This window comes from Micropterus dolomieu, linkage group LG01 (assembly GCF_021292245.1).
Source record: "Micropterus dolomieu isolate WLL.071019.BEF.003 ecotype Adirondacks linkage group LG01, ASM2129224v1, whole genome shotgun sequence".
Classification (NCBI taxonomy): domain Eukaryota; kingdom Metazoa; phylum Chordata; class Actinopteri; order Centrarchiformes; family Centrarchidae; genus Micropterus; species Micropterus dolomieu.
In genome coordinates this window covers 12,618,620-12,642,554 of record NC_060150.1, presented here as the reverse complement: position 1 = coordinate 12,642,554, position 23,935 = coordinate 12,618,620, and the positions used below count along the sequence as shown (strand labels likewise).

The 23,935-nt window shown below is 38.5% G+C and overlaps 2 protein-coding genes across 5 annotated transcripts in view; one reads left to right on the top strand and one right to left on the bottom strand.

Moving 5' to 3' along the window:
• The window catches only part of LOC123976080 (protein boule-like), a 45,778-nt gene that overhangs the window by 5,444 nt on the left and 16,399 nt on the right, over positions 1–23,935 (bottom strand). The gene's annotated exons all lie outside the window — the stretch shown is intronic.
• On the top strand, positions 816–10,940 carry LOC123976098 (CD276 antigen-like). The gene is made up of 8 exons (XM_046057934.1): positions 816–1,719; positions 1,820–2,113; positions 3,106–3,262; positions 3,722–6,286; positions 8,265–8,630; positions 9,252–9,557; positions 9,892–10,036; positions 10,182–10,940. The coding sequence occupies exons 4-8, from the start codon at positions 6,220–6,222 to the stop codon at positions 10,210–10,212; spliced, it is 915 nt and encodes a 304-aa protein (XP_045913890.1). The 5' UTR covers positions 816–1,719; positions 1,820–2,113; positions 3,106–3,262; positions 3,722–6,219; the 3' UTR covers positions 10,213–10,940.

Below are 23,935 nucleotides of genomic sequence, written 5' to 3'. Positions count from 1 at the left end.
AAAAGTTGTGCTATTTGCGAGTTTTCGTCAATGGGCGTGTCCGTGGCGTGGCGTCAAAGATCAAGTCTTCGCCATGACACAGGAAGTTGTCGTAACTTCAGTGTATATGCTCACATCTGCACCAAACTGTACATGTAGGATGAGAGTCCCGCCCTGAACACATGTACATGCTGACATTCACCCACAGTCATAGCGCCACCTGCTGGCAACAGGAAGTGACTTTTAACGAAGCAGCCCCCGCCGCACGTTTCACCTACGTGCACGAATTTTCTGTGGTACGTGTATCTTGTCCAGACGCACAAAAAAGCCTCTTGGAGCCATAGCCTAAACCCAACAGGAAGTCGGCCATTTTGAATTTTACGGCCATTTTTGGATCATTTACACACTCCGTACATTAACAAACTCCTCCTAGGGATTTAGTCCAACCTACTTCAAATTTCTGCTGTGCCTTCTAAAGGCATTAAAGATGAAAAGTTGTGCTATTTGCGAGTTTTCGTCAATGGGCGTGTCTGTGGCGTGGCGTCAAAGATCAACTCTTCGCCATTGACACAGGAAGTTGTTGTAACTTCAATGTACATGCTCACATCTGAAACAAACTTTACGTGCTTGATAACTCTCCCACCCCGAAGACATGTACACGCCAATACCGATTTATATTCATAGCGGCAAGTGCTATGTAGCTCCACATAGGGGACACAGGAAGTGACATATAGCACCTTCATGCGGCGTCAGAACCGCGTAGCAAATTCACAGCCGCACCGGCAGAGCTCCAGAATGTGCAACTCGGCCGGCTCACACCCGGACGCGCTACAAGTGCGAGGGCCCGCCCAACGCTGCTTGCAGCTTTAATTAAAAAATGCTTTGCTTATCTTGGTGAATGTTGTTAAAAAAGCAAATTGGACCTTTATGACAAAAAACAAAAGACAATAAAAAAACTATGTTTCTGCTTTGTTTTGAGGAATCTGCATGAACATGAGCAGTGATATCTGTCACCTAGAGAAACTCCGAATTTGGCAACCAATTCTTGTACATAATAAAAAGTAACAAAAAATATGATATAATTTGATCCATCCTCTGAGAGTAAATTCCACAGGCTTAAAGTGCAAGTGATGTGTTACCACATCCTAAATGTATGCTCTCAAATTTCAACTCATTCCCTCAACATTGCCTGCTCATGATCTTTATTCTGTCCCTTCAGTTTAATAATTAACACATTAACATATGAGATGACAGATTGTTTTTGTCCATGTCATAAAACCTCATCTTCAAGGTTCAGGCGCAGAGAAAATGAAGGGATGCTTAATAATAAAAAAAAATTCAATTAAAAGTAGCGCCCATAAGGTTTGATTAATAAGTGGTATCATCACACACTAGATGCACAAAAAAACACAACAAAGATCTCCCACATCAACATTCAGAAACATGTTTCTATAAAGTGAATCTTCTTTCCTGCAGCTCCGGTCCGTAAAGTCGACATTCAGCAGGTTGAAAACAGAATCACCTGCAGCTCAGATGGGATCTACCCTGAGCCTGAGCTCACCTGGATGACCAGCCCTCCATCCAATCTGACCGTACTGAACAAATCCACAGTCCAGAATCAGCAGCAGCTTTACAACATCAAAAGTTCTTTGATGCATTCAGACAGTATTTCTGATCTGGTCTACAGCTGCACCATCAGCAGTGACAGAAAAAAGAGGACAGCCACTTTGTTTCAACAAAGTAAGTGAAGACCTGCAGTCACTGAACATTTATGTGATGGGTCAGGCTGTGAAAAGAAATGAACACATATTGTTAACATTTTTGTGTTTTATCATTTCAGCTACTATCATTGGTTCCCACACTGAAACAACAATCCCCTGCACTTCCTCAAACACTCCCCTAACAGGCCTTGTCTGGAGATTCAACAGTCAGATTGACAGTCAGATCATCCTGAACCAGACCAGGGCTGGCGTCCCCTACAAAGTGTCAGAGGAGTGGAGGCAGCAGGTGAAGGGTGTTTCTGAGTCAGGCAGCCTCACGTTACAAGACTTGTCTTCAAATCATGAGGGAATCTACACCTGTGAACTCAGTGATGCTGAAGAGACATATCTAACTATTCTAAAAACTATAAAAGGTAAGATAAAGTCAAAATAAGGGAAGTCTATAGACGCAAGAATTGTTAGTATAATTTAAACTATCAACATAAAATCACCTGTTTTTAAAATGTTGTTGCACTCATCTGACACTCATCTGAGTTTGCCCTGAATTTCACCTTACAGGCTACATACAAGCTACTGACTGACCCTCTGATAGGTAGAGATGTCCCCTGCAGCCTGCTAGGGATACATTAAAAAATACACATTTGTTTTTTTAATCACTTAATATATATTTTTTACAGTAAATATTGAAACGATGCTAAAAAAGAACAAATATGAAAAAAGGTCTCGGAGTACAGGAAGATGCACATAAATCTATTGAACAAGTATGAGGTCTGTGAATTAGTGTATTAATGATATTTCACCTTTTTATATGACATTTTTTTGTCATATGTTATATCTGAAACCAACCGTTTGCTTAAGCAGTTCTACTATGTTTATTCACTTTAATGAGATACTTCTTGAAACCATAAACTATCAATCCAGGACAGGGTTCAGACTCTATAAGACTCAAAGAGCCGCAAAGATTCTTTTCTTTTACAATCAGATAAAGAAGGTCATTGTGTCATTTAACAGCTTGAGGTGGTTATAGTGCTTGCTAGGGAGTTTCTTACTCATTGCTAAGGTGTTTGATCAGATGCACTAGCACATAATTATGTTTAATTTTTAAAACCCTTGTGTAACACAAAATCGGGAGAAACGATTAGCTGACTGTTAAATTATAAGATAGGCAGAAAACTGACCAACAACAAATGCACCAGTCAGTTAGTCATTTATAAAGAAACCTTTTTAGGTGACATCATTTGTGAGGATTTGCTGCTTTTCTCTTTTTATAGGATTGTAATTATAGAAAATAACTTTTACCTGAAATATTAGAGATTAAAACTTCAATTTAAAAAAACATTTTAATGCTTCAGTAGTTCTCATTGCACTTGCGGAATTCAAATAACAAACTCTTTTTCTGTTTCAGACCCTTCAGCTGATGCGAGAATGCAGGAAACCACATACATTGTAGTCGGGGTAGTCATTGTGATTTTAGTAGTTATTGGAGGGCTGGCAGCGTTATTTATATACAAGAAAACCAATTGGTGTAAAAAAACGCAGAGGGCCACAGATCAGACGGATGGGTAAGTATTCCTCTATATTGAAAACAATTATACACTGACACAAAAAATACTGTAATGAACTCTGTATGAGCTATGACCATGTTAAAGCATTAATTAAATTATCACGTTAAATTTCCCCAAAACACTTTGTAGGACGTGGGACATTAACAAATAACTTTTACACGTGTGTTACTGTATTGTTGATGATTTGTGATGAAAGTTGTGTTTATTGTGTTTATTTTTAATGTTGTGTTCTGTCTATTTTTGTCACTGTGTTTATTGTTTTTATTGTCTTGATTGGTGAGATGAAGACAAATCTCCTGCTCTGGTGCAACAATAAAACTCTATTCTATAATATCCTCTTCAGTAAAAATCGACATTATAATTTTTTCATTCAATTGATTCATCCTCAAGACACATAAATGAAAGATTATTTTTCAGTTCAATTCAGCACTGAATTTATTTTAATTTTGTTTACAGACCACCAGAGTCAAATCCACTAAAAGACTAAAGCCAAATGAGGAGGCCTTCTTCATTGACGATTGAAGGATAAAATGATACTTGATGCACTTATTTTCTGCTGTGAACATAAACTCTGGCAGGGAGCGTTCAAGACCTTCAGTTCTGTGTTTTGGAGACGTTCGGCAAACAGCTTATCAAAACTGATTAATGAAGGATGAGGACACTTTGCTATGAGACTATTATGGTCTGCACTACGCTGCTTCTACACTGCAAAATGCTTTGCAGGGATTGTTTTTGCGAGACTACAGCATGTTGTAAAAATAGACTCTCTCTGGTTTGTCTATAAAAAGCACAAGCCAGATACGTTATCAGGCATAGACTGAATGTATACAGTTTTGCTTCCAGCTGGTGGTTATTTATGATTAACATTTTGGGCAAAATACAGAGCATTTTTACAACTGAACAAAAAGCCAGGATGGGGTTTTACAGAATTTTCTATTAACGTTTGAACAGTTTTTGTTATTTCACATGAAGGATATGTTTGTTTGTGTTTTTGGTCTATCTTTCCTCACTGTTTTGAAGTAGAAAGGTCACATGTTTCGATGGACCACTTAGAGTTAAGCAACATTTGACTCAATATCTGATAACAGCTGCTGTTTGTTTGGAATTTATGACAGTTAAAGGGATAGTTTGGGATTTTTAGAAGTTGACGTATAAGGCTGAACGAAGTACCTGAAGTACACTGAAGTAGTCAGTGTAGTTGCTGCAATAATACACGTAAACTAAGCAATGTAGTGCTGTGACATTGTCAGCAGCTTTTTCAAACTAGAGATATGCTGACGGCCCTCTACTACAGGTAGAACACTATGAATAAATACCTCATACGGCTCCAATTCAAAAATCCTGAACTATAGCTTTAAACAATAATAAGTAAGCAGTTTTCCCCAAAACTTTAACTGTTGTTGCTTATTTAGTCATGAATATGTAATCTTACAGAGAAATACTTTGATTTACGAGAACATCAGTGCCACATTTCATTCACTTTTGATTTGCAAATCACCAAAGTGAAATAGAAGAAGTAATGAAGTGAACAATTAATTATTATTTTTGATGATCATTTTGTTGTAAAGTTTTATTTATTTTACTATTTAAAAAATCTATTTTGAATCAGAAAAACAGCTTGTTTTGATGCCTGTGTGATGAAGCATTTTCCAGCTGATCCAAGGAGGGTTTGTGTGTTGGTGGAGGGTTGGTTTTCATCACAGACGTGAATTTAACATTAACCATCTGTATGTCCTTTTAAAGCCTGGTACCATAGATGTGACCTTTATTATGTTCAGCCTCGCGGAAATGAATAATAGGTCTCCAAAGATTTCCTGCAGATGACTTAGAATAAAAAATAAATATATTGCAATTACCTTTCTAGCCCTTCAGCACTAACATCGTACTCTCTGGTCGACCTATCAAACAATGTTATTGTTTTTTAAGGGCCCATAATTTAGGTGGAGCCTAGTTTGAGTCAGAGTTGTTTTCTGGTGCTCAGGTGAATTGAGTGTTCTCGTTCCTTTCATCTGCAGATCTAGAAAATGTCATCCAAGTTTTTCTCTTTTCCAGACTCAACTATTGCAGCACACATCAAAGAGTACATCTGCCACAAAACATTGCTGCTAAGTTTTTAAAACATAAGTGACTACATCACACCAATCCTTGATGTAGGATTGATTTGAAGATTTTACCACTAATTTACTGATTGTTACGGAGTAGAAACAGAAACTAAGACATGAACACACAGCAACATAACAATCTGGCAAGGAACCAAGGAAGTGAACTGGTATAAATGGTGAACAGCTGATGAGCGAATGGCGGAACAGGTGTGTAGATGGGTGGAGCAGTCAGGTCACGTGGAAAGGAAGGAAAGTCTAAGGGCATCATCTGGTGGACAGATTGAGGATAGCAGGTCTGAAGAGTTGAGAGAATAATTCAGAGGGATGAGGATGAGAGTGAGAAGCAAACTGTGACACCTCCAGCTTCTATCTGATCTGCTAACTCCCTATGAGCCTTATCGCTGCTTCAGATCCTCCAGCAGGGCCCTACTAATGCAACAAAATCTTAGCTAGTCATTGAAGATCATGACTTTTCTTAGCTGATGGTATTTGTTCCAGTTGTTTAAATTGTTTTATCTTTTGGATTTATTTACTTATTTGTTTTTACTGCAAGACACCTTGTAACAGTGTTTTTGAAAGGTGCAATACATTTTCAAAAAGTGATTTTAATGAAATGTTAAGGGCTGTGAGAGGATGTTGACTGACCTACAGTCAAACCCAAGCTTCAACAATCAATACTTGGCTAAGTATTGAAAGATTTCCGATTCATGACGTCAGTACTGTGACTTGTAGTTTCCAGGTATAACAAGTCAGACCAGTTAGCCAGTCTTAGTGAAATTCACTAAGTTAGCACTGCTGATTTATTTTGTTTAGTTCATCAAACAGTGTCGACAGAGGAAGTTTAACAGAAGGATGACTGGGGGGATCAGGTGTGTCGTGTTTGTGGTCCTGACCTTTCTGCTGAGTCTCGCAAGAGGAGGTGAGTGAGGCGTTCACAGCCCATCTGATCTTATTCTAAACATAAATCACAGAGGTGTTTAAACTTCGTGCATTAGTGTCATGATTATTTTCACTAAAGAAAGGAAGCACATCAGGAAAAACAATAAACAAAGAATTTATAGTAAAACTTAAAGGTCTGTTGACCCAAAGTCACAGAAAGAAGAACGAGGTGTCCAGCTGTTCAGATATTTATGATGTTATGTGCCACTATTTTAAGATATTTTCCTCTGAAACAATAGGTGATAAACAGGATTTTATTTGTGCTACTTAATGACAAGTTTCACATGAAAACTCTTCATGTCTGTCTGATGTTTATAAAAAGCATTATGTTTCCTTTTATGCCTGTGGAGTGTGAGGTCTCAAAATCTTGGCACGTAATACAGCCACTGTATGCCGATGACTTCATACTACACCTCTGTGTTTTTTTGGTCGCATCAGGCAATCAAATGGAAATTTTATGGACACATTTACCCAAGATTGAACCTGACATATTTTATATCTTTGGAAACTTGAGGATCTCCAGACTTTAAAAGAAAGATTTGCTGGCTTGAACGTTGTTTTGCTGCAGAGTATGACTTTGTTTAAACTGACCCACCAGGTCACTGAGGTTCCAATTATTTTTATATACTATAGTAAAAACAAATCTGTTGTAAAGGAAGAAAAGACTGAGAGCATCATCTTGTCTACAACTTTAACTGGTATCCTGTTGAACCTGTCTTGATACATTCCCCCAAAACAGACGCCTGAACTGAATACTTTCGTTTTCCAGTTGAGTTAAAGAGAAACCAGCAGGTAGCAGAATCTGCAGCTGTTACTAAAAAACAAAGTGCAGAAACTCCATCAACAAAAGTCATTAAATGTTGCTGCCAGGACCTGTGTCACTCATCTTATAGCATTTTGCCACTTCAAATCTGTGTCAATGTTTTTCATACATTTATATATCTAAATCCTTTTTCAGTGTATTTTATATTTTTGTCTTTCCAAAAGTAATAACAGTTTTTAGTTAGTTATTTTATTATTTAGCTATGCAAGAAAGTGAATGTGCATGTGTACAGTAAGTACAAGTAAATGTGTATATATTACTGTGTCCACTGAATGAATCTGTATGTTTTTAAGCAGGCTTTGAAAACATGCACATATGACTTTATATGTGTATATTGTGTTCATCATTACTGGCAGCAGTGAGCAGCATTATTATGGTTATTATAAGAGCTTCAATTATATTTAAAATATGTAGACAAAAATCTATATTTAAAACAATATAGTTCTTATACCTCCATCTTTACACTTTTCTCTCAACCGCAACAATCTCCATAATTAAAATCACAAGGCTGGACCCTACAATCACTCCTGAAACTGACTGTCAGGCCCTTCACTGCATTTTAACACCTTACAGACACATTTCATCACATGCAGTCCTGCTTCTTCTAAAACTATAACTCTAAAAAGGCCTAAAAGCTGAAAAGATCAGTCAGGCCAGATCTGTGTCTTCTTCTACATCAGAGGCTTCCAACCTAGAAGATGAGATTCCCCAATCTGACAGTCTGCAGGATGATTAGTTTGGAAAGAGGACGAAACGTCATATGCTGCATAAAATGTGGTTTATTTTTTACTTTACCCATGCGTGTTTTGTCTTGTGAAAAGCTTTTATTGAGGATTCTTGGTTGTATTATTTTTATGTTGTTTGTTGTCATTTATGTTCTTGTTGTTATAATTTTCTTTGTTTGCTGCACAGCACCATTTTACATTGTTTTGTTAAGTGCTCAATAAATATATTGGTTTGTTATGTATTGTTACAACACAGACTAAAATTTGGGCAAAGTGGGCAAAATAAAAAGTTTACTTTTTGATGCAAGTAGCTTAATAAAAGACACATTTCAGTAATGTTAGAGAATTTAAATAAATGTAGTTAAACACATCACTTGGATTCAGCTGTCATTTTACCTGATGTGTTGCAGATGTTGAGGTCTCCTGTGTTTTCATGAAAAGTTGCATCTTACCGTGCACTTTTCGGGCCGGCTCTGACGTGGTCATCCACTGGATTCAGGTGACAGGAAACACTCCTGTTCACTCCTACTACCACAACCAAGACCAGCTCGCATACCAGGGCCAGAATTTCAGCGGCAGGACATCACTGTTCAAGGACCAGATCTCCAGAGGAAACGCCTCGCTCCAGCTGACAGGGGTGCAGGTTCAGGACCAGGGCAGATACAAGTGCTACACCAGCATCATCACTGGAAACAAGGAGTTATTTATCAGCCTAAAAGTGGCTGAAGAAACACAAGGAGAGAAAGAAACCATCAAATACAACACAAATTTAACTGGTGTGTATTTTCCAGTTCATTAGGTTATTAAAACAACAGTCCTCCTTCAGGGAGGTCATAATGTATTTGATAAAAATGTTTTAGAGACGTGTTGATTCAACTGGATGATCAGTTTGGAAGATGTTTCTGATATTTAGCCTCTCCTCACTGATGTACTCTATATGGGTTGAACAAAATAACAGAAACAATTTCTTTATGTTTTCACTGGCAGTGTGTTGTGCTGTTACTGCCACACATAAACATACGTTTTCTCCCAATGCCATATGAATAACTTACATACATTATACACCTACATATTCCACACTAATGACATACACTATTGTATGTACTAACTGGCGTCCCACAACAAATCGATGAGCTACTCAGAGCTGCAAAACATGAAGCCATGAAACATGAAGTTTTGTGGGTGAAACAGCTCCAGAAGTGGTGCTAATTAGCAGAGTTTCAGGAGCGGGACCACACATCAAGCACAACATCGCCAGCATTTCCATAAATACCCACACGTCCTAAGTCCTCCCCTTCGCCCTCGTATCCTGCATACCTCCCTCCCACCCTTTTCTCTGTCCTGCTTCCTGATCTCCTTCCTCCTCTTTGACAGTCTCTTTACTTGATGTGTTGCAGATGCTGAGGTCTCCTGTGATATCATGCAAAACTGCATCTTACCGTGTAGCTTCCAGGGTGGCAAAGATGTGGTCATCCACTGGATTCGGGTGACAACAGGAGACACCCCTGTCCACTCCTACTACCACAACCAAGACCAGGGCCAGAACTTCGGCGGCAGGACATCACTGTTCAAGGACCAGATCTCCAGAGGAAACGCCTCGCTCCAGCTGACAGACGTGCAGGTTCAGGACCAGGGGAGATACAAGTGCTACACCAGCACCATCAGAGGAAACAAGGAGTTATTTATCAACCTAAAAGTGGACGGTACGAGAAACACATTGGGAAAAAAGATACAAGCAAATACAAAAATAATTTAACTGGTGTGTATTTTCCAGTTTATTAGGTTTTTAAAACAACAGTCCTCAGGAAGGTCAGAAGGTTTTTGTTGAAACGGTTTCAGATATGTTGATTCAACTGTATGATCAGTTTGGAGGATGTTTCTGTTATTTAGCCTGGCGTCACTGAGAAGCTCTATATCGGTTGGACACAATAGTAGAAACAATTTCTTTGTTTTCTCTGTAAGTGTGTTTAACATTGTGATGATTCAGTAGTTCTAATTGCACTTGTTGAAGTTCAACAAACTCTTTTTCTGTTTTAGACCCTTCAAAAATGCAGGAAAACACATTACTTGGAGAGTTTGCAATCATTGTGGTTTTAGCAGTTATTGGATGGCTGGCAGCATTCTGTATATACAAGAAAAATGCAGAGACCACAGATCAGACAGGATTAAGTGACCAAGCTGAGTAAGTATTTTCTCTGTCTTTAATACAATGAAGACAAATCTTCTGCTCTTGTGCAACAATAAAACTCTATTCTATAATAATCAATTTATCCTCCCTCTTCAGTAAAAATCTATATTCAATTTTTCATTTTCAATTTTGTTTACAGATCATCAGAGTTAATGCCACTGAAAGGCTAGAAGAAATGGAGAAAATATAAGCAGAAGACAAATAAGTAGTCAAACCTCTCCACTAACGATTAAATGACACTTGATGCACTTACTGTATTTGTTTCTGGGAACATAAACCTGAAGAAAGAGCGTTCATGCTGAAACAAGACCTTCAGTTCTGCGTTTTGGAGCCGTTCAGCAAACATCTTATCCAAATTGATCAATGGAGGAGACGCACTACACTGCTTCTTCATTACAATGCAGACCAGTATACAAGACAGGGATGTTTTTGGGAGACTCCGGCTGGTGAAGTACAGCATATTGTTCCTGCTCTACCTCGTTTCCCGATACTCTACTCAGACTAAACGTTAAAGAAGAAGTAATATTAAAAACAGACTCACAGAGACTGTTGGACTGGAGCAGAGGCGGCTCTGGTTTGTCTATAAAAAGCACAAATAAAAGATAGAAATCAAGACATAAAACACTTAATTTGGGGCAAAATAACAGAAGTTCAAAAAGGCTGAAATTAAATCTTTGGTAAATTGATTCACTAAAATTATTGCTGGGCAATGATTAAAATGTTTAAGCGCGATTAATAGTATTGTTATGTGCAAAATTGATAATGAATTCTAAAGTAGTATATTGCGCACGTTTAATCTAAATGTACTGCTATATACACAAAAGTGCAATAACATGTGTTTTGTAAACACTTAAGGGTGCTTTTTACCAGCAGTATTCTCTTTACACAGTAGCAATAAAATATTTCTTGTAAATCTCAACTTAAACATTAATGTAATTAAATCAAGTTACCGTCAGAGTCCAGTTTTCTTGTTTTTTTTTTCTGAACAGGTATCAGCAGGTATCTTTTATCAGGGAGCAGCAGAAACAGTCTGTGTTCAGCAGCAAGTTTCCCTGTCAGAGTGAGGTGAAGTGGTCGAGCACAAGGTGCAGCGACAAGCCGGTGCATTCCTGTGAAACTGTTGCGGTTGTGCGCGCCTCGTGCACACGCCCACACGCCGGGATAGTTGAATTGTCTTTTTGTAGCAACGCGCAGCACAAATCATTGGAAGAGAGACTGATCCTCACTGTTTGTGAGTTTCCAGAATCTAAATAGTTTTTAGGACATCAACAGGAAGGAATTCACACGGCAGAGCATCCCCGCAAAACTACATGCAGGCCCATCAGGTAAAGTTATGTAGCCTATAATTTTAACATAATATTATAATTTTTTTACAAACTGCGTTAATGTGCGATAAAATAATTGTCGGCGTTAATTAATTAATATGTTAAAGCGATAATAACGCGTTAACGTGCCCAGCCCTAACTAAAATATATGATGTAATGCAATATAAATAAGGCCTTGTGATGGATTGGCGACCTGTCCAGAGTGTACCCCGCCTTTTGCCCTGCTAGGATTGGCTCCAGCCCGCCGTGACCCTGTACGCAGGATAAGTGGTTGACGATGGATGGACAATATAAATAATATACGTTATTTGCTGTATGAGGTAAAAAGTTTATGAACCTTTTGTCGAGAAGTTTTATTTTACAAATAAAAAAAAATCTGTTTTGAATTATTCATTTTTGTCCTGTTTGAATAATTTAATGGTAAAGATCATGTTGTTGGGTGCAAAGCTACAGAAGAGGTTTAGGGCCACATGTGAAGATTATGAGGCAGATAAACCTCAAATAAAAATAAAATTTTCACGTGTGGCCCTCATCCTCTTCCGTACAACCCTCATATCTACACATGGATTTTAGATGATGGCAGTGCATTATTGGTTTTAACCAGGAGGGTTTGAAATGGTTTTATTTGTGCTGAAAAGAAGACCAAGTTTCTCAAACCACAAACTGTCAGGTGAAGTAAAAACTGGAGTTATGAGGTCTTCACACAATTACTCTGACAAAATAAGCCCAACTTTTACTCGTTGTAAAATTACCTATTTTACACCTTTACCTTTACTACAGTAAAGGAGTATTTTCATATGTACTCAGAAATACTACTTGTACTGTACTACTGTAATTCTAGAAATCTGCCCTAACGCAGACTGCAGGTCACATCGGAACACAACACAGCCTGTTATCATTCATGTCCAAATCAACAATATTTTCCTTTTCTTTAGATGGACATTTGCAGCCTTACAGCTATACAAATTTTTTAATTATATGATTTATATAACCCCCTTCCTCAGCCTTACTGGAACTAAATTATATAGTTCAAAGTTCTCTCACAGTAAATGTACAACGTCAACAGACAACTTTAGTTATTATTAATGATTGCACAGCAATAGTCTCCTACTGAACAGTGAGATAAAGCAAACAATGCCATTCATGCCCTAAATCAGAAAATGAATTAAACAAAGGCAACACAAATGAGGTAATCGAGCCAGTGTTGTGATGGTGCTATCACAAGCAGTGGTTGATGTGAAAAATTATGTAAGTACATCCAGTGGAACAAAATAGGTGCAAGTACTGACCTGATTCTGACATGTCTCCAGCGTCCCCAATGAAAATGACACCTAGGCTATGTGTCAACACTTTTAAATGTCCCGCTCCATCCAGGCTGTGATTGGTCGGTTGCAGAGTCTATGGAGTTGATCTGCCCCATCGAAAAGTGTCTTCCCTTTTCTAATCCCATAAAGGTATAACTCGCTAAGTATTATGACGTCTTGTTTTTGATTATATTCTAACAAAATTTCAGGGGTAGCATATTCTGATACACTGATATCAAATAATGCTCCCACTACAGAAATTGTACCACTATACTCACTCCATGTGTACTGAAAGGAGATGGGGAGCATGTTGAAATACTATATTATGACATCTTCATTTAAGATATCAGGGGTAGCATATTCTGATGGACTAATAAAGATTTTATTTTTTGATATTGCTGACGATCAGCCACTGTCTCGACGGCATGCCCAACAGCAAGGTTGCACAGATTTATGGCCGTGGAAACAGACCACGCAAAGTGGTCCTACGCTTGCGCAGAACCGCTAAATAGCACATCTCGATAGATATTATAAATAAACAGAACACCGGCAGTATGGTGGAAATAAAGTAGAGTCAAATGTTGAGGTGCTGGTACTGCGTACCGCCGCACTTCAAGCACTGAGTACATCAGAAAAATGTACTTGTGTATTTTGCATTTTCCTGCTGTGGGTTTTTAAGGACATCACATGTTTGTAGAGTCGCTGTCCTGTGAGAAACTTTTATCTCTAAACAGGCCTGTTTTCAGCTTTGTGATGATCCATTTTCCATATTATATTTAGGTTTATATAAATAAGGAGTTCAGAATATATATTGTTGATTATCCACATTAGTTATCAATCTATTTGTGTAACTTTGGTTGGTAGACTGACTTCTGTTTCAGGATTCTAATCTCGTTGGTTTTATTACAGGCGTGGACTCACAGCACGAGCAGACCTGGTACTACTAGTACTATAAATACCTCATATCCTTTACCAAGTCTGGACAGTAGATGGAGGCACAAACTGCTGTCGTTGCTTTCTGTTGCCTCAGTTAACCTCTTCTATATCTGTTTCAATCTTACTGAAACAAGGAAGGAAAGCATTTGTTTTTGATTATTGAATGATTTTGTTAATTTATCTTCTGAGTCAGAAAATATTGCTCTTTGCTACGTGGATGATCTGTTTGTATTTTTAAAGCCAGGTACTGTGACCTTTATTATGTTCAGCCTTACAGAAATGAATAATAGGTGTGCAAACATTTCCTGCAGATGACTCTGAATCAAAAATATTTATATTGCAATTACCTTTCCAGCCCTTCAGCACTAGCATCATACTCTCTGGTTGACTTATCTAATAAGGGCCCCATAATTTAGGTGGAGCCTACTTTGAGTCAGAGTTGTTTTCTGGTGCTCAGGTGAATTGAGTGCTACAGTACTCGTTCCTTTCATCTGCAGATCTAGAAAATGTCATCCAAGTTTTTCTCTTTTCCAGACTCAACTATTGCAGTGCACTTAATGTCTGCATTTAAAGCAGCCAAAGAGTACATCTGCCACAAAACATTGCTGCTAAGCTTTTAAAACATAAGTGACTACATCCTTGATGCCCTTCACTGTGTGTTATCAGATTGATTTGAAGATTTTACCGCTCGTTTTTTTTTAGTGTTACTACTGGTTCTCCCATCGCTAACACCCACACTTTCAATATCAAAGCTATTGACACTCATGAAACTACAGGCACCTGATAGAACCCTCGCCCCACCAGACAGACTAAACCAACACACACAAATGCTAAGGCCCACCTTAATCAGGCTATTTTAACTTCTTTCTCTTTCGGTTGCAACGATTTCCACAAAACTAACGTTACACTCGCAGACACATGCTCTCTGACCATGGATCAGTTACAAACTGATTGCATCGTCTATGTTTTAATCTCAACTTGTTCTTACAAAAACCGATGGTGAATCAGTACGGTGTAAACCACCTGCTTTATGCCCACCCACCTTTATCACTAGCCAATCTACACAGTGCATTGTGGCCTGCTTCCAGTCATCAAACTGACATATAAAACAGACAATCATAATGAGAGTGAGGAAGGGGACCTCGGGAAACAATTGGTTTGGGTGTGACAACTATGGATGAAATGATTCCGGCCAGAGAATCGATTCTGAGAGGATGGGTGTGGTTCTGGAAATTAATAAAGGAGAAATATATTCAAATCAAATACTTCCAAATAAGGGTTTTCTATTATAAATATTAAATATTCCAACAAATCCGATGGAAAACTTCCTTAAACTTGGTGTTCAAATAACGTATATTATTGACATAACCCATAATAGCATTCACTGATTCAAGGTAGCACATGGAAAGACACGGCAAAAAAAAAGAGAAACTGAGAAATATACAAAGGCTTGCATGTTAACAAGAAGCGTAATTGTCCTTGCTGGACAACGAAACTGTCTGTCGCTATTCTGCGATCTGGGAACACACATCTGGCTTTCCTACAATGAGACTTCATTTTTGTAAACAACCTCCATCACAGAGGGCCCCTCTCTGCCCAAGGGCCCCTGGGCGCGTGCCCAGGTTGCCCATATGGTAGATCTGGGTCAGGGTAGGACCCAAATGCAGATCTACTGCAGTTTAATTATTTAATCATACAAAATGGAGGTAGGCTACAAAGCCTTATGGGAAGGTGAGGCAGGCAAGGGTCAAGATCAGAGAGCAGTCAAACATAAGCAAAGAAAACCACTCAGCAGCAGACAAGAATCCAGAGTCCCAACAAAGAGGGGAAGCTCAAATCCAGGTAATTTAGGCAGAAACAAACTAAGACATCAACACACAGCAACATAACAATCTGGCATGGAACCAAGGAAGTGAACTGGTATAAATGGTGAACAGCTGATGAGCGAATGGTGGAACAGGTGTGTAGATGGGTGGAGCAGTCAGGTCACGTGGAAAGGAGGGAAAGTCTGAGGGTGGCCTGGTGGATCGATTGAGGATGGCAGGTCTGAAGAGTTGAGAGAATCTGATCTGCTAACTCCCTATGAGCCTCATCGCTGCTTCAGATCCTCCAGCAGGGCCCTACTAATGCAACAAAATCTTAGCTAGTCATTGAAGCTCATGGCTTTTGATGGTATTTGTTGTAGTTGTTTCAATTGTTTTATCTTTTATGTTTTGGATATATTTACTTAGCCTATTATTTTTTTTACTGCAACACACCTTGTAACTGTGTTTTTGAAAGGTGCTATAGGCATATACCTTTTAAAAGAGTGAGAATGAAAGAATAGATTGTTAAAGAGTGTTGACTGACCCACGCAAGCTTCAACAGGGAGCCTGAAGTATTTGAAATATTTCCTAGACAGCTGATTCATGACATCAACACGATGAGTACACTTGTAGTTTCCAGTAACAAGTCAGACCAGTTGGACAGCTTTAGTGAAATTCACTAAGTTAGCACTGCTGATTTATTTTGTTTAGTTCATCAGACAGTGTCGACAGAGGAAGTTCAACAGAAGGATGACTGGGGGGATCAGGTGTGTCGTGTTTGTGGTCCTGACCTTTCTGCTGAGTCTCGCAAGAGGAGGTGAGTGAGGCGTTCACAGCCCATCTGATCTTATTCTAAACATTAATCACAGAGGTGTTTAAACTTGGTGCATTAGTGTCATGATTATTTTCACTAAAGAAAGGAAGCACATCAGGAAAAACAATAAACAAAGATGAATTTATAGAAAAACTTAAAGGTCTGTTGACCCAAAGTCACAGAAAGAAGAACGAGGTGTCCAGCTGTTCAGATATTTTTGATGTTATGTGCCACTGTTTTAAGATATTTTCCTCTGAAACGATAGGCGATAAACAGGATTTTATTTGTGCTACTTAATGACAAGTTTCACATGAAAACTCTTCATGTCTGTCTGATGTTTATAAAAAGTATTATGTTTCCTTTTTTGGACACATTTACCCAAGATTGAACCTGACATATTTTATATCTTTGGAAACTTGAGGATCTCCACTAGACCACTAGATCTGCTGGCTTGAACGTTGTTTTGCTGCACAGTATGACTTTGTTTAAACTGACCCACCAGGTCTCTGAGGTTCCAATTATTTTTATATACTATAGTAAAAACAAATCTGTTGTAAAGGAGGAAAAGACTAAGAGAATCATCTTGTCTACAACTTTAACTGGAATCCTGCTGAACCTGTCTTGATACATTCCTCCAAAACAGACTGAAGCCTGAACTGAATACTTTCGTTTTCCAGTTGAGTTAAAGAGAAACCAGCACGTAGCAGAATCTGCAGCTGTTACTAAAAAACAAAGTGCAGAAACTCCATCAACAAAAAGTCATTAAATGTTGCTGCCAGGACCTGTGTCATTCATCTTTTAGCATTTTATGATTTTTGCCCACTTTCAAATCTGTGTCAATGTTTTTCAGCCATTTCTATATTTAAATCCTTTTTCAGTGTGTTTTTATATTTTTGTCTTTCCAAAAGTAATAACAGTTTTTATTTAGTTATTTTATTATTTAGCTATGCAGTAAAGTGAATGTGCATGTGTACCGTAAATAAAAGTAAATGTGTATACAGTATATGACTGTGTCCACTGAATGAATCTGTATATTTTTGAGCAGGCTTTGAAAACATGGTGAGCAGCATTTTTTAAATTATGGTTATTAAAAATGAAAGTGTTTCTAATTTGCTATGCAAAATATGTAAACAAAAATATATATTTAAAACAATGTACACTGAACAAAAGTAGAAATGCAACACTTTTGTTTTTGACCCCATTCATCACGAGCTGAATTCAAAGATCTAAGACTTTCTCTATGTACTCAAAAGGCCTGTTTCTCTCAAATAGTGTTCACAAATCTGTCAAAATCTGTGTTAGTGAGCACTTCTCCTTTGCCGAGATAATCCATCCACCTCACAGGTGTGGCATATCAAGATGCTGATCAGACAGCATGGGTATAGCACAGGTGTGCCTCAGGCTGGCCACAATAAAAGGCCACTTGAAAATGTTATTCGTCCATCTTTACACTTTTCTCTCAACTGCAACAACCTCCATAATTAAAATCACAAGGCTGCACTCTACAATCACTCCTGAAACTGACTGTCAGGCCCTTCACTGCATTTTATGACCTTACAGAAACATTTCATGTGTCTTCTTCTAAATCAGAGGCTTCCAACCTGGAAGATGAGATCTCCCAAAGGTCAATAATTCTGACAGTCTGCAGGATGATCAGTTTGGAAAGAGGACGAAACGTCATATTTTTGCTGCATAAAATGTGTTTTATTTTTTGCTTTACCCATGCTTGTTTTGACTTGTGAACTTTGTCTGACTTTAAAGAGGTGGGACTATGCTCACTTTCTGGTTCAAAGTCTTATTAATTTGTTGTACCAGAACAGGTTTACATGGTTTAATTTTCAAAAAACACCATATTTTTTGTCATACTGCACATTGCTGCAGGTCCTCTTTTCACCCTGTGTGTTGAAGGCTTTGTTTTAACCATAGAGTGATACATCTTGTCTCTAAATGATCTTTGTTGGGAGTTGCACATCCTCAGTTCTTAGTTAAGGACTGCTAGCTTGGATAACTTGGATTCAGCTGCCATTTTACCTGAACTGAACTTTGACAGATGTCTCTTTACCTGATGTGTTGCAGATGTTGAGGTGTCCTGTGTTTTCATGCAAAGCTGCATCTTACCGTGCAGCTTCCAGGGTGGCGCTGATGTGGTCATCCACTGGATACAGGTGACAACAGGAGAAACTACTGTCCACTCTTACTACCACAACCAAGACCAGCTCGCTTACCAGGGCCAGAACTTCGGAGGCAGGACATCGCTGTTCAAGGACCAGATCTCCAGAGGAAACGCCTCGCTCCAGCTGACAGGGGTGCAGGTTCAGGACCAGGGCAGATACAAGTGCTACACCAGCACCATCAGAGGAAACAAGGAGTTATTTATCAACCTTAAAGTGGACGGTACGAGAAACACAAGGAAAGAAACAAACCATCAAATACAAAACAAATTTAACTGGTGTGTGTTTTCCAGTTTATTAGTCCTGGAATAAATCGTCCTTCAGAAAGGTCATCATGTTTTTGATAAAAATTTTTTAGAGACATGTTGATTCAGCTGGATGATCAGTTTGAAAGATGTTTTTTTAGCCTGTCCTCACTGATGTACTCTATATGGGTAGAAAAAAGTAACAGAAACAATTTATTTTTGTTTTTGCTGGTAGTGTGTTGTGCTGTCACTGCCACACATAAACATAAGTTTTGTCCCTATGCCACATGAATGATGGCATACTATCATACACATACATATTCCATACTGAAAACATACACTACTGTATGTACTAACTGGTGTCCCACAACAGAAATCAAGGAGCTACTAACGGCAGCAAAACATGAAGCCATGAAACATGAAGTTTTGTGGGTGAAAGAGCTCCAAAAAGATAATTTAATCAAGACTCTGCCTTCATCATGCAGATGCAGCTCCAGTGAACCCAACATCAGCCCTCCCTACTCCTACCCAACACACAGATGAAGAAGACAAAGGTGAGCAGTGTTTTGCAAATAGTTAGTTTTACACAGAGCAATCAATGAAGCTGGTTAAACCCTCCTCTACTTCTCCTATAGCGAGAGATCATTCAAAATAAATAACTCATTGTTATCATGAAATAATCTGAGTGAGGAGTTGCCGCTTTTCTATTTTTATATTATTGTAATACTAGATATATTTTGAGATGGAGCCAAAACATAACTTTTACTTTGCTGTGATTTTTTATAAACATTATTAAACCCACCTAACATTGTGACGCTTCAGTAGGTCTAATTTCACTTGTTGAAGTTCAATTACAAAAACAAACTCTTTCTGTTTCAGACCCTCCAGCTGAAGGACAAATGCAGGACAACATATTAATTGCAGTCGTTGTCGTCGCAGTCATTGTGGTATTAGCAGTCGGAGGGCTGGCAGCATTCTGTATATACAAGAAAACCAATGTGTGTAAAAAAGGCAGAAGGACCACAGATCAGACAGGAACAAGTGACCAACCTGAGTAAGTATTTCCTCTGTCTTGAAAACAATAGCTCTGCTGCACTGTAATGAACTCTATATGAGCTATGACCATGTTAAAGCCCTGTCGTCATTTAATTACTATAATGACATAAAATTTCCCAAAAACATGTTTTAGGACATTAGACATTAATCAATTACTTTTACACATGTTGACTATATTGCTGATGACTTGTGATACAAGTTGTGTTTATTATTTATTTTGTGTTCTGTCCATTGTTTCACTGTGTTTATTATTCTTTATTGTCTTGATTGGTGCAACAATAAAGCTCTATTCTATAATAATCAATTAAGCCTTCCCGTCAGTTAATATCAATATTAAAAGTTTTCTTCTAGCTCAACTAAAAGGACGATCTAAATAACTCAACACAGTTGTGATGAGGATTCATACTCAAGACACATAAATGAGAGATTATTTTGAGCTTGATGTGTTTCAGCACTGAATTTCACTTAATTTTGCTTACAGATCGCAAGAGCTGACTCAGAAAAATGGAATACACCTCTCCACAGAGGACTGAAGGATAAAAAGGACACGTTGCTCTGAGACTGTGAGGCTCTGCACTACAATGCTTCTACACTACAAAATGCTTTGCAGGGATGTTTTATGAGACTCTGGCTGATGAAGTTCAGCATGCTGTTCCTGCTCTACTGTTGGACTGGAGCAGAGGCTGCTCTGGTTTGTCTATAAAAAGCACAAGTCAGATAAGTAGGAGATAAACTTATCATGTTCAAAAAGGCTAAAACAGGATTTTATACAATCCATCCATCCATCGTCAACCGCTTATCCTGTGTACGGGGTCGCGGGGGCGAGTCAATCCGAGCTGGCATCGGTCAAAAGGCGGGGTACACCCTGGACAGGTCGCCAGTCCATCAGGGCCACACACAGACAAACAACCACTCTCGCTCACACCTAAGGACAATTTTAGGGTCACCAATTAACCTAGCCTGCATGTCTTTGGACGGTGGGAGGAAGCCGGAGCACTCGGAGAGAACCCACGCAGACACGGGAAGAACATGCAAACTCCACACAGAAAGGCCGGGGCAACCGAGGTTTGAACCCACGACCTTCTTGCTTTGTGGGCGTGTTGGAGTAGATTGGCGAGCGTTATATGAGGTGCATATTTCATCCCTGTGACGTCACAGGGATGAAAGTGTGACGTCACAGGGATGAAAGGGAAGCGGCTGGACTGCAAACGAACTGTTTTCAGGCAGTTCAGAGTTTCTCTGTGGGAGATGGGAACTCCCTTTGGGCTTTTTCACTTTGCAAACCTATTACATGCACAACAAATATATATAACTCAATAAATGAGAGGGAAAAGCCAAAAAGCAGAATACCACCTCTTTAAATAAAAAGTTGCACAACATGTAACTACTTTTCTTTCCTGCAGACTTACTCTGTCAAAAATGAAGGAAGACGCCTTAATTACAAGTTGTATTTTGTTTATTTTTATGTATGAAGAGTTTTGTTTTTCAAATTTTTAGTAATGAACAGTTAATGTTTTATTTTTATGAACATTTTGTTGTAAACTTTTGTTCTTTGTTTTCCTTGTATAAAAATCTGTTTTGAATTATTTGTACCGGTTTGAATGATTAAATGGTAAAGATCATGTTGTTGGTGTTGAGCGCAAACCTCATATCTCCACATGGATCTTAGATGAGGGCAGCAGATTACTGGTTTCATCCATGAGGAATTTAAATGGTTTCATTTGTGCTGGAAAGAACAAACAAGTTTATCAAACCACAAACTATTTAATCTGTCAGATGAAGTAAAAACTGGAGTTACAAGGTCTTCACACATTAACTGATAATGTAAGAACGCCCCATAGTGACAAAGTAAATCTAACTTTCACTCTGAATGCATGTTGTTGGGAAGGTTACTGTGGAAATGTAATAGGTTAACGACAGGGATGTACTGGGATTGAAATTCAGCCTGGGACTTTGAGACGGAGAGGCCTTTTATGCAAGCGCCCTTTTGGGGGAGGGCATAAATATTTTTTGCAGTTATTTTAATACGTATTAGTGTTGTTGTTGTTGTATACAGTAATTCAGATTATGCTGAAGACCTTCAATAAATTTCAGGATGACACCTGCCTCTTCAGTTTGTATAAGCAAGGCAGCTCTGCACTGAACAAGACCAGATCAGGCAAGCCTGAGTCAGTCAGAGGGCTAAAATACTTAAATATACTCAAAAACTACATGCATATGTAGTGGTGTGCATTTCTATGCAGGCTTATAGGTGTTTAGCCTTGCTCTTGAACGCACCTCTAGAGCATCAAATTAGCTCCACCCAGATCAAACACCCTCATTAGCTGTAGTTCCCTGCCTGTTGGTTGCCACATGAACCCTCTGTGACGTCTAGCAGTCTGCTGCCTGCCTGTTTTATGTGGTTTGGCTGATTCCAAGGTTCCCTGTCTGGAGTGGCGTGATGTATTGTTCCTTACAGAGCACCCTGTGTTAAGGTTGTCAGCTGCTGTTTTGCCATTGTTAAATTAGGATTTTAACAATTGTTGTGAACCAACAGTGTGGATTCGTGCATTTTATATCAAATAAGTTTGGACTACTCCAAATCCTTTTCTCTCCCTGAGAGAAGGAGGAGTGGGTTTGGGATATCAACTCAACAGACGGCAGGAAACTCTAAACTGCCCCCACACGCGTAACCACGGCAACTGACCTTGCTCTTTGTTTAATTACCTCACATCAAAGGATATTCTGCTCTTCACGCCCAGGTGTGAGGAAACTCCAGACACCAGGAGGACAGCCCTGAACTCCTTTGTGTAAACAAAAGAGTACTCCCCTCAAGACTCAAAGCATTACCTTGTTTAATTAAATAATCTTTTAGTTACTTGATTACGTTTGTCTCCATTTGAGTAGTTATGTTACCATGTTGGTGTATTTGTTGTTAAAGAATCTAAATAAGTTAATTTTGCAGTGTTTTAACCAATGCTTTGTTCACAACACTTTCTGACACTTCCTTTAGAAATGATGATAAAGAAATGTCATCCTATACTCGATTAATTTTCAAGCTTGAATTTAAGGTTAAAAATGACTAAATTCCACAGCTCCTAAGAAGATTGTTTTGGGATTAATCAGAGCCATCGCCCTGTAACCCGAGCTCCCCCAAGTGGACAAAAGTATTGCCATCGTCTGAAATGCCTTTAATGTATAAATGTCACGTGTCATGTATTTATCATGTCCAATAATCTGATGCCATTCGTGTATCTTGCCTATATTCTCTATGAATGAAATGCTAACCTCTTAAGGTCTAACTACTGACAATTGTTTTCCTTTTATCAAAAGCTGAAAACTAAGGTTTGATTGTGGGAAGATATTTGATTACAATACGCGCAAATAGATTTTTGATTGACTTTAATATGTCTAAAGAAAAACAGTCTCTCGAGAAACCGGAAACAAGCCCTCCCTCCGGGGAACAAAGCACTGCCCTCTGGAAACCACGCCCCAACAGACAAAACAGCGACACACGTGCTTGTTCGCTCTCTTGTCCTCTGTTTTCTTCATGGCTCTCCAATCGTGCTTCAGCACGCGCCCAGCGTGCCCCTCTCCCGGCAACGCCCTAAGATTCAACCCGGCACAGCAAAAGCTTGTTCGTTCAAGCCACACATGCGAAGTTCCGCAACCTCAGCTTTCCCTCGTTTCAGCAGCTTATTTGCGTTTCATTTTCTTTGGTTTTGTTAAAAGTTACCAGTCCGTTAAGTTACACTAGTTTAATTGAAGATTTTTTGGTGCTATATAGCATCTATTTTACAGTTTAACAGTTTTATAGCACATTTGTCAAATGGGGCTATTTAGAACCATTAGATTCTATAAATATTTTTTACATTTTGAGCTAGTGGGGCCCTTAAGTCATGCCAGATACTACCAGAGACAAGTCAATATGCTTTTAAATGACAACTTCATAATTTAAAGTGTTATGATAATCATTTGTTACCAAATCGTGGTTCAAAAAATTCCAAATCTTGTACTAAATACTGAGAAACAAAATTACCCTTTTATAACCTTGTAATGTATTATTTCAACAGAAAGTAAATTCAGAGTTTACAAGTCAGTAAAAAAAACAAATAGATAAATATATACACAACATTACAATATACTCCCCTTATATAGATAACAAGCTATAATGTGTACATTTTAAAATAAGTAAAAACAAACATTTTCTGTAGCCCAGTAGGCAGGTCTCTTTTTGGCCTATTCATGTATAAGCCTA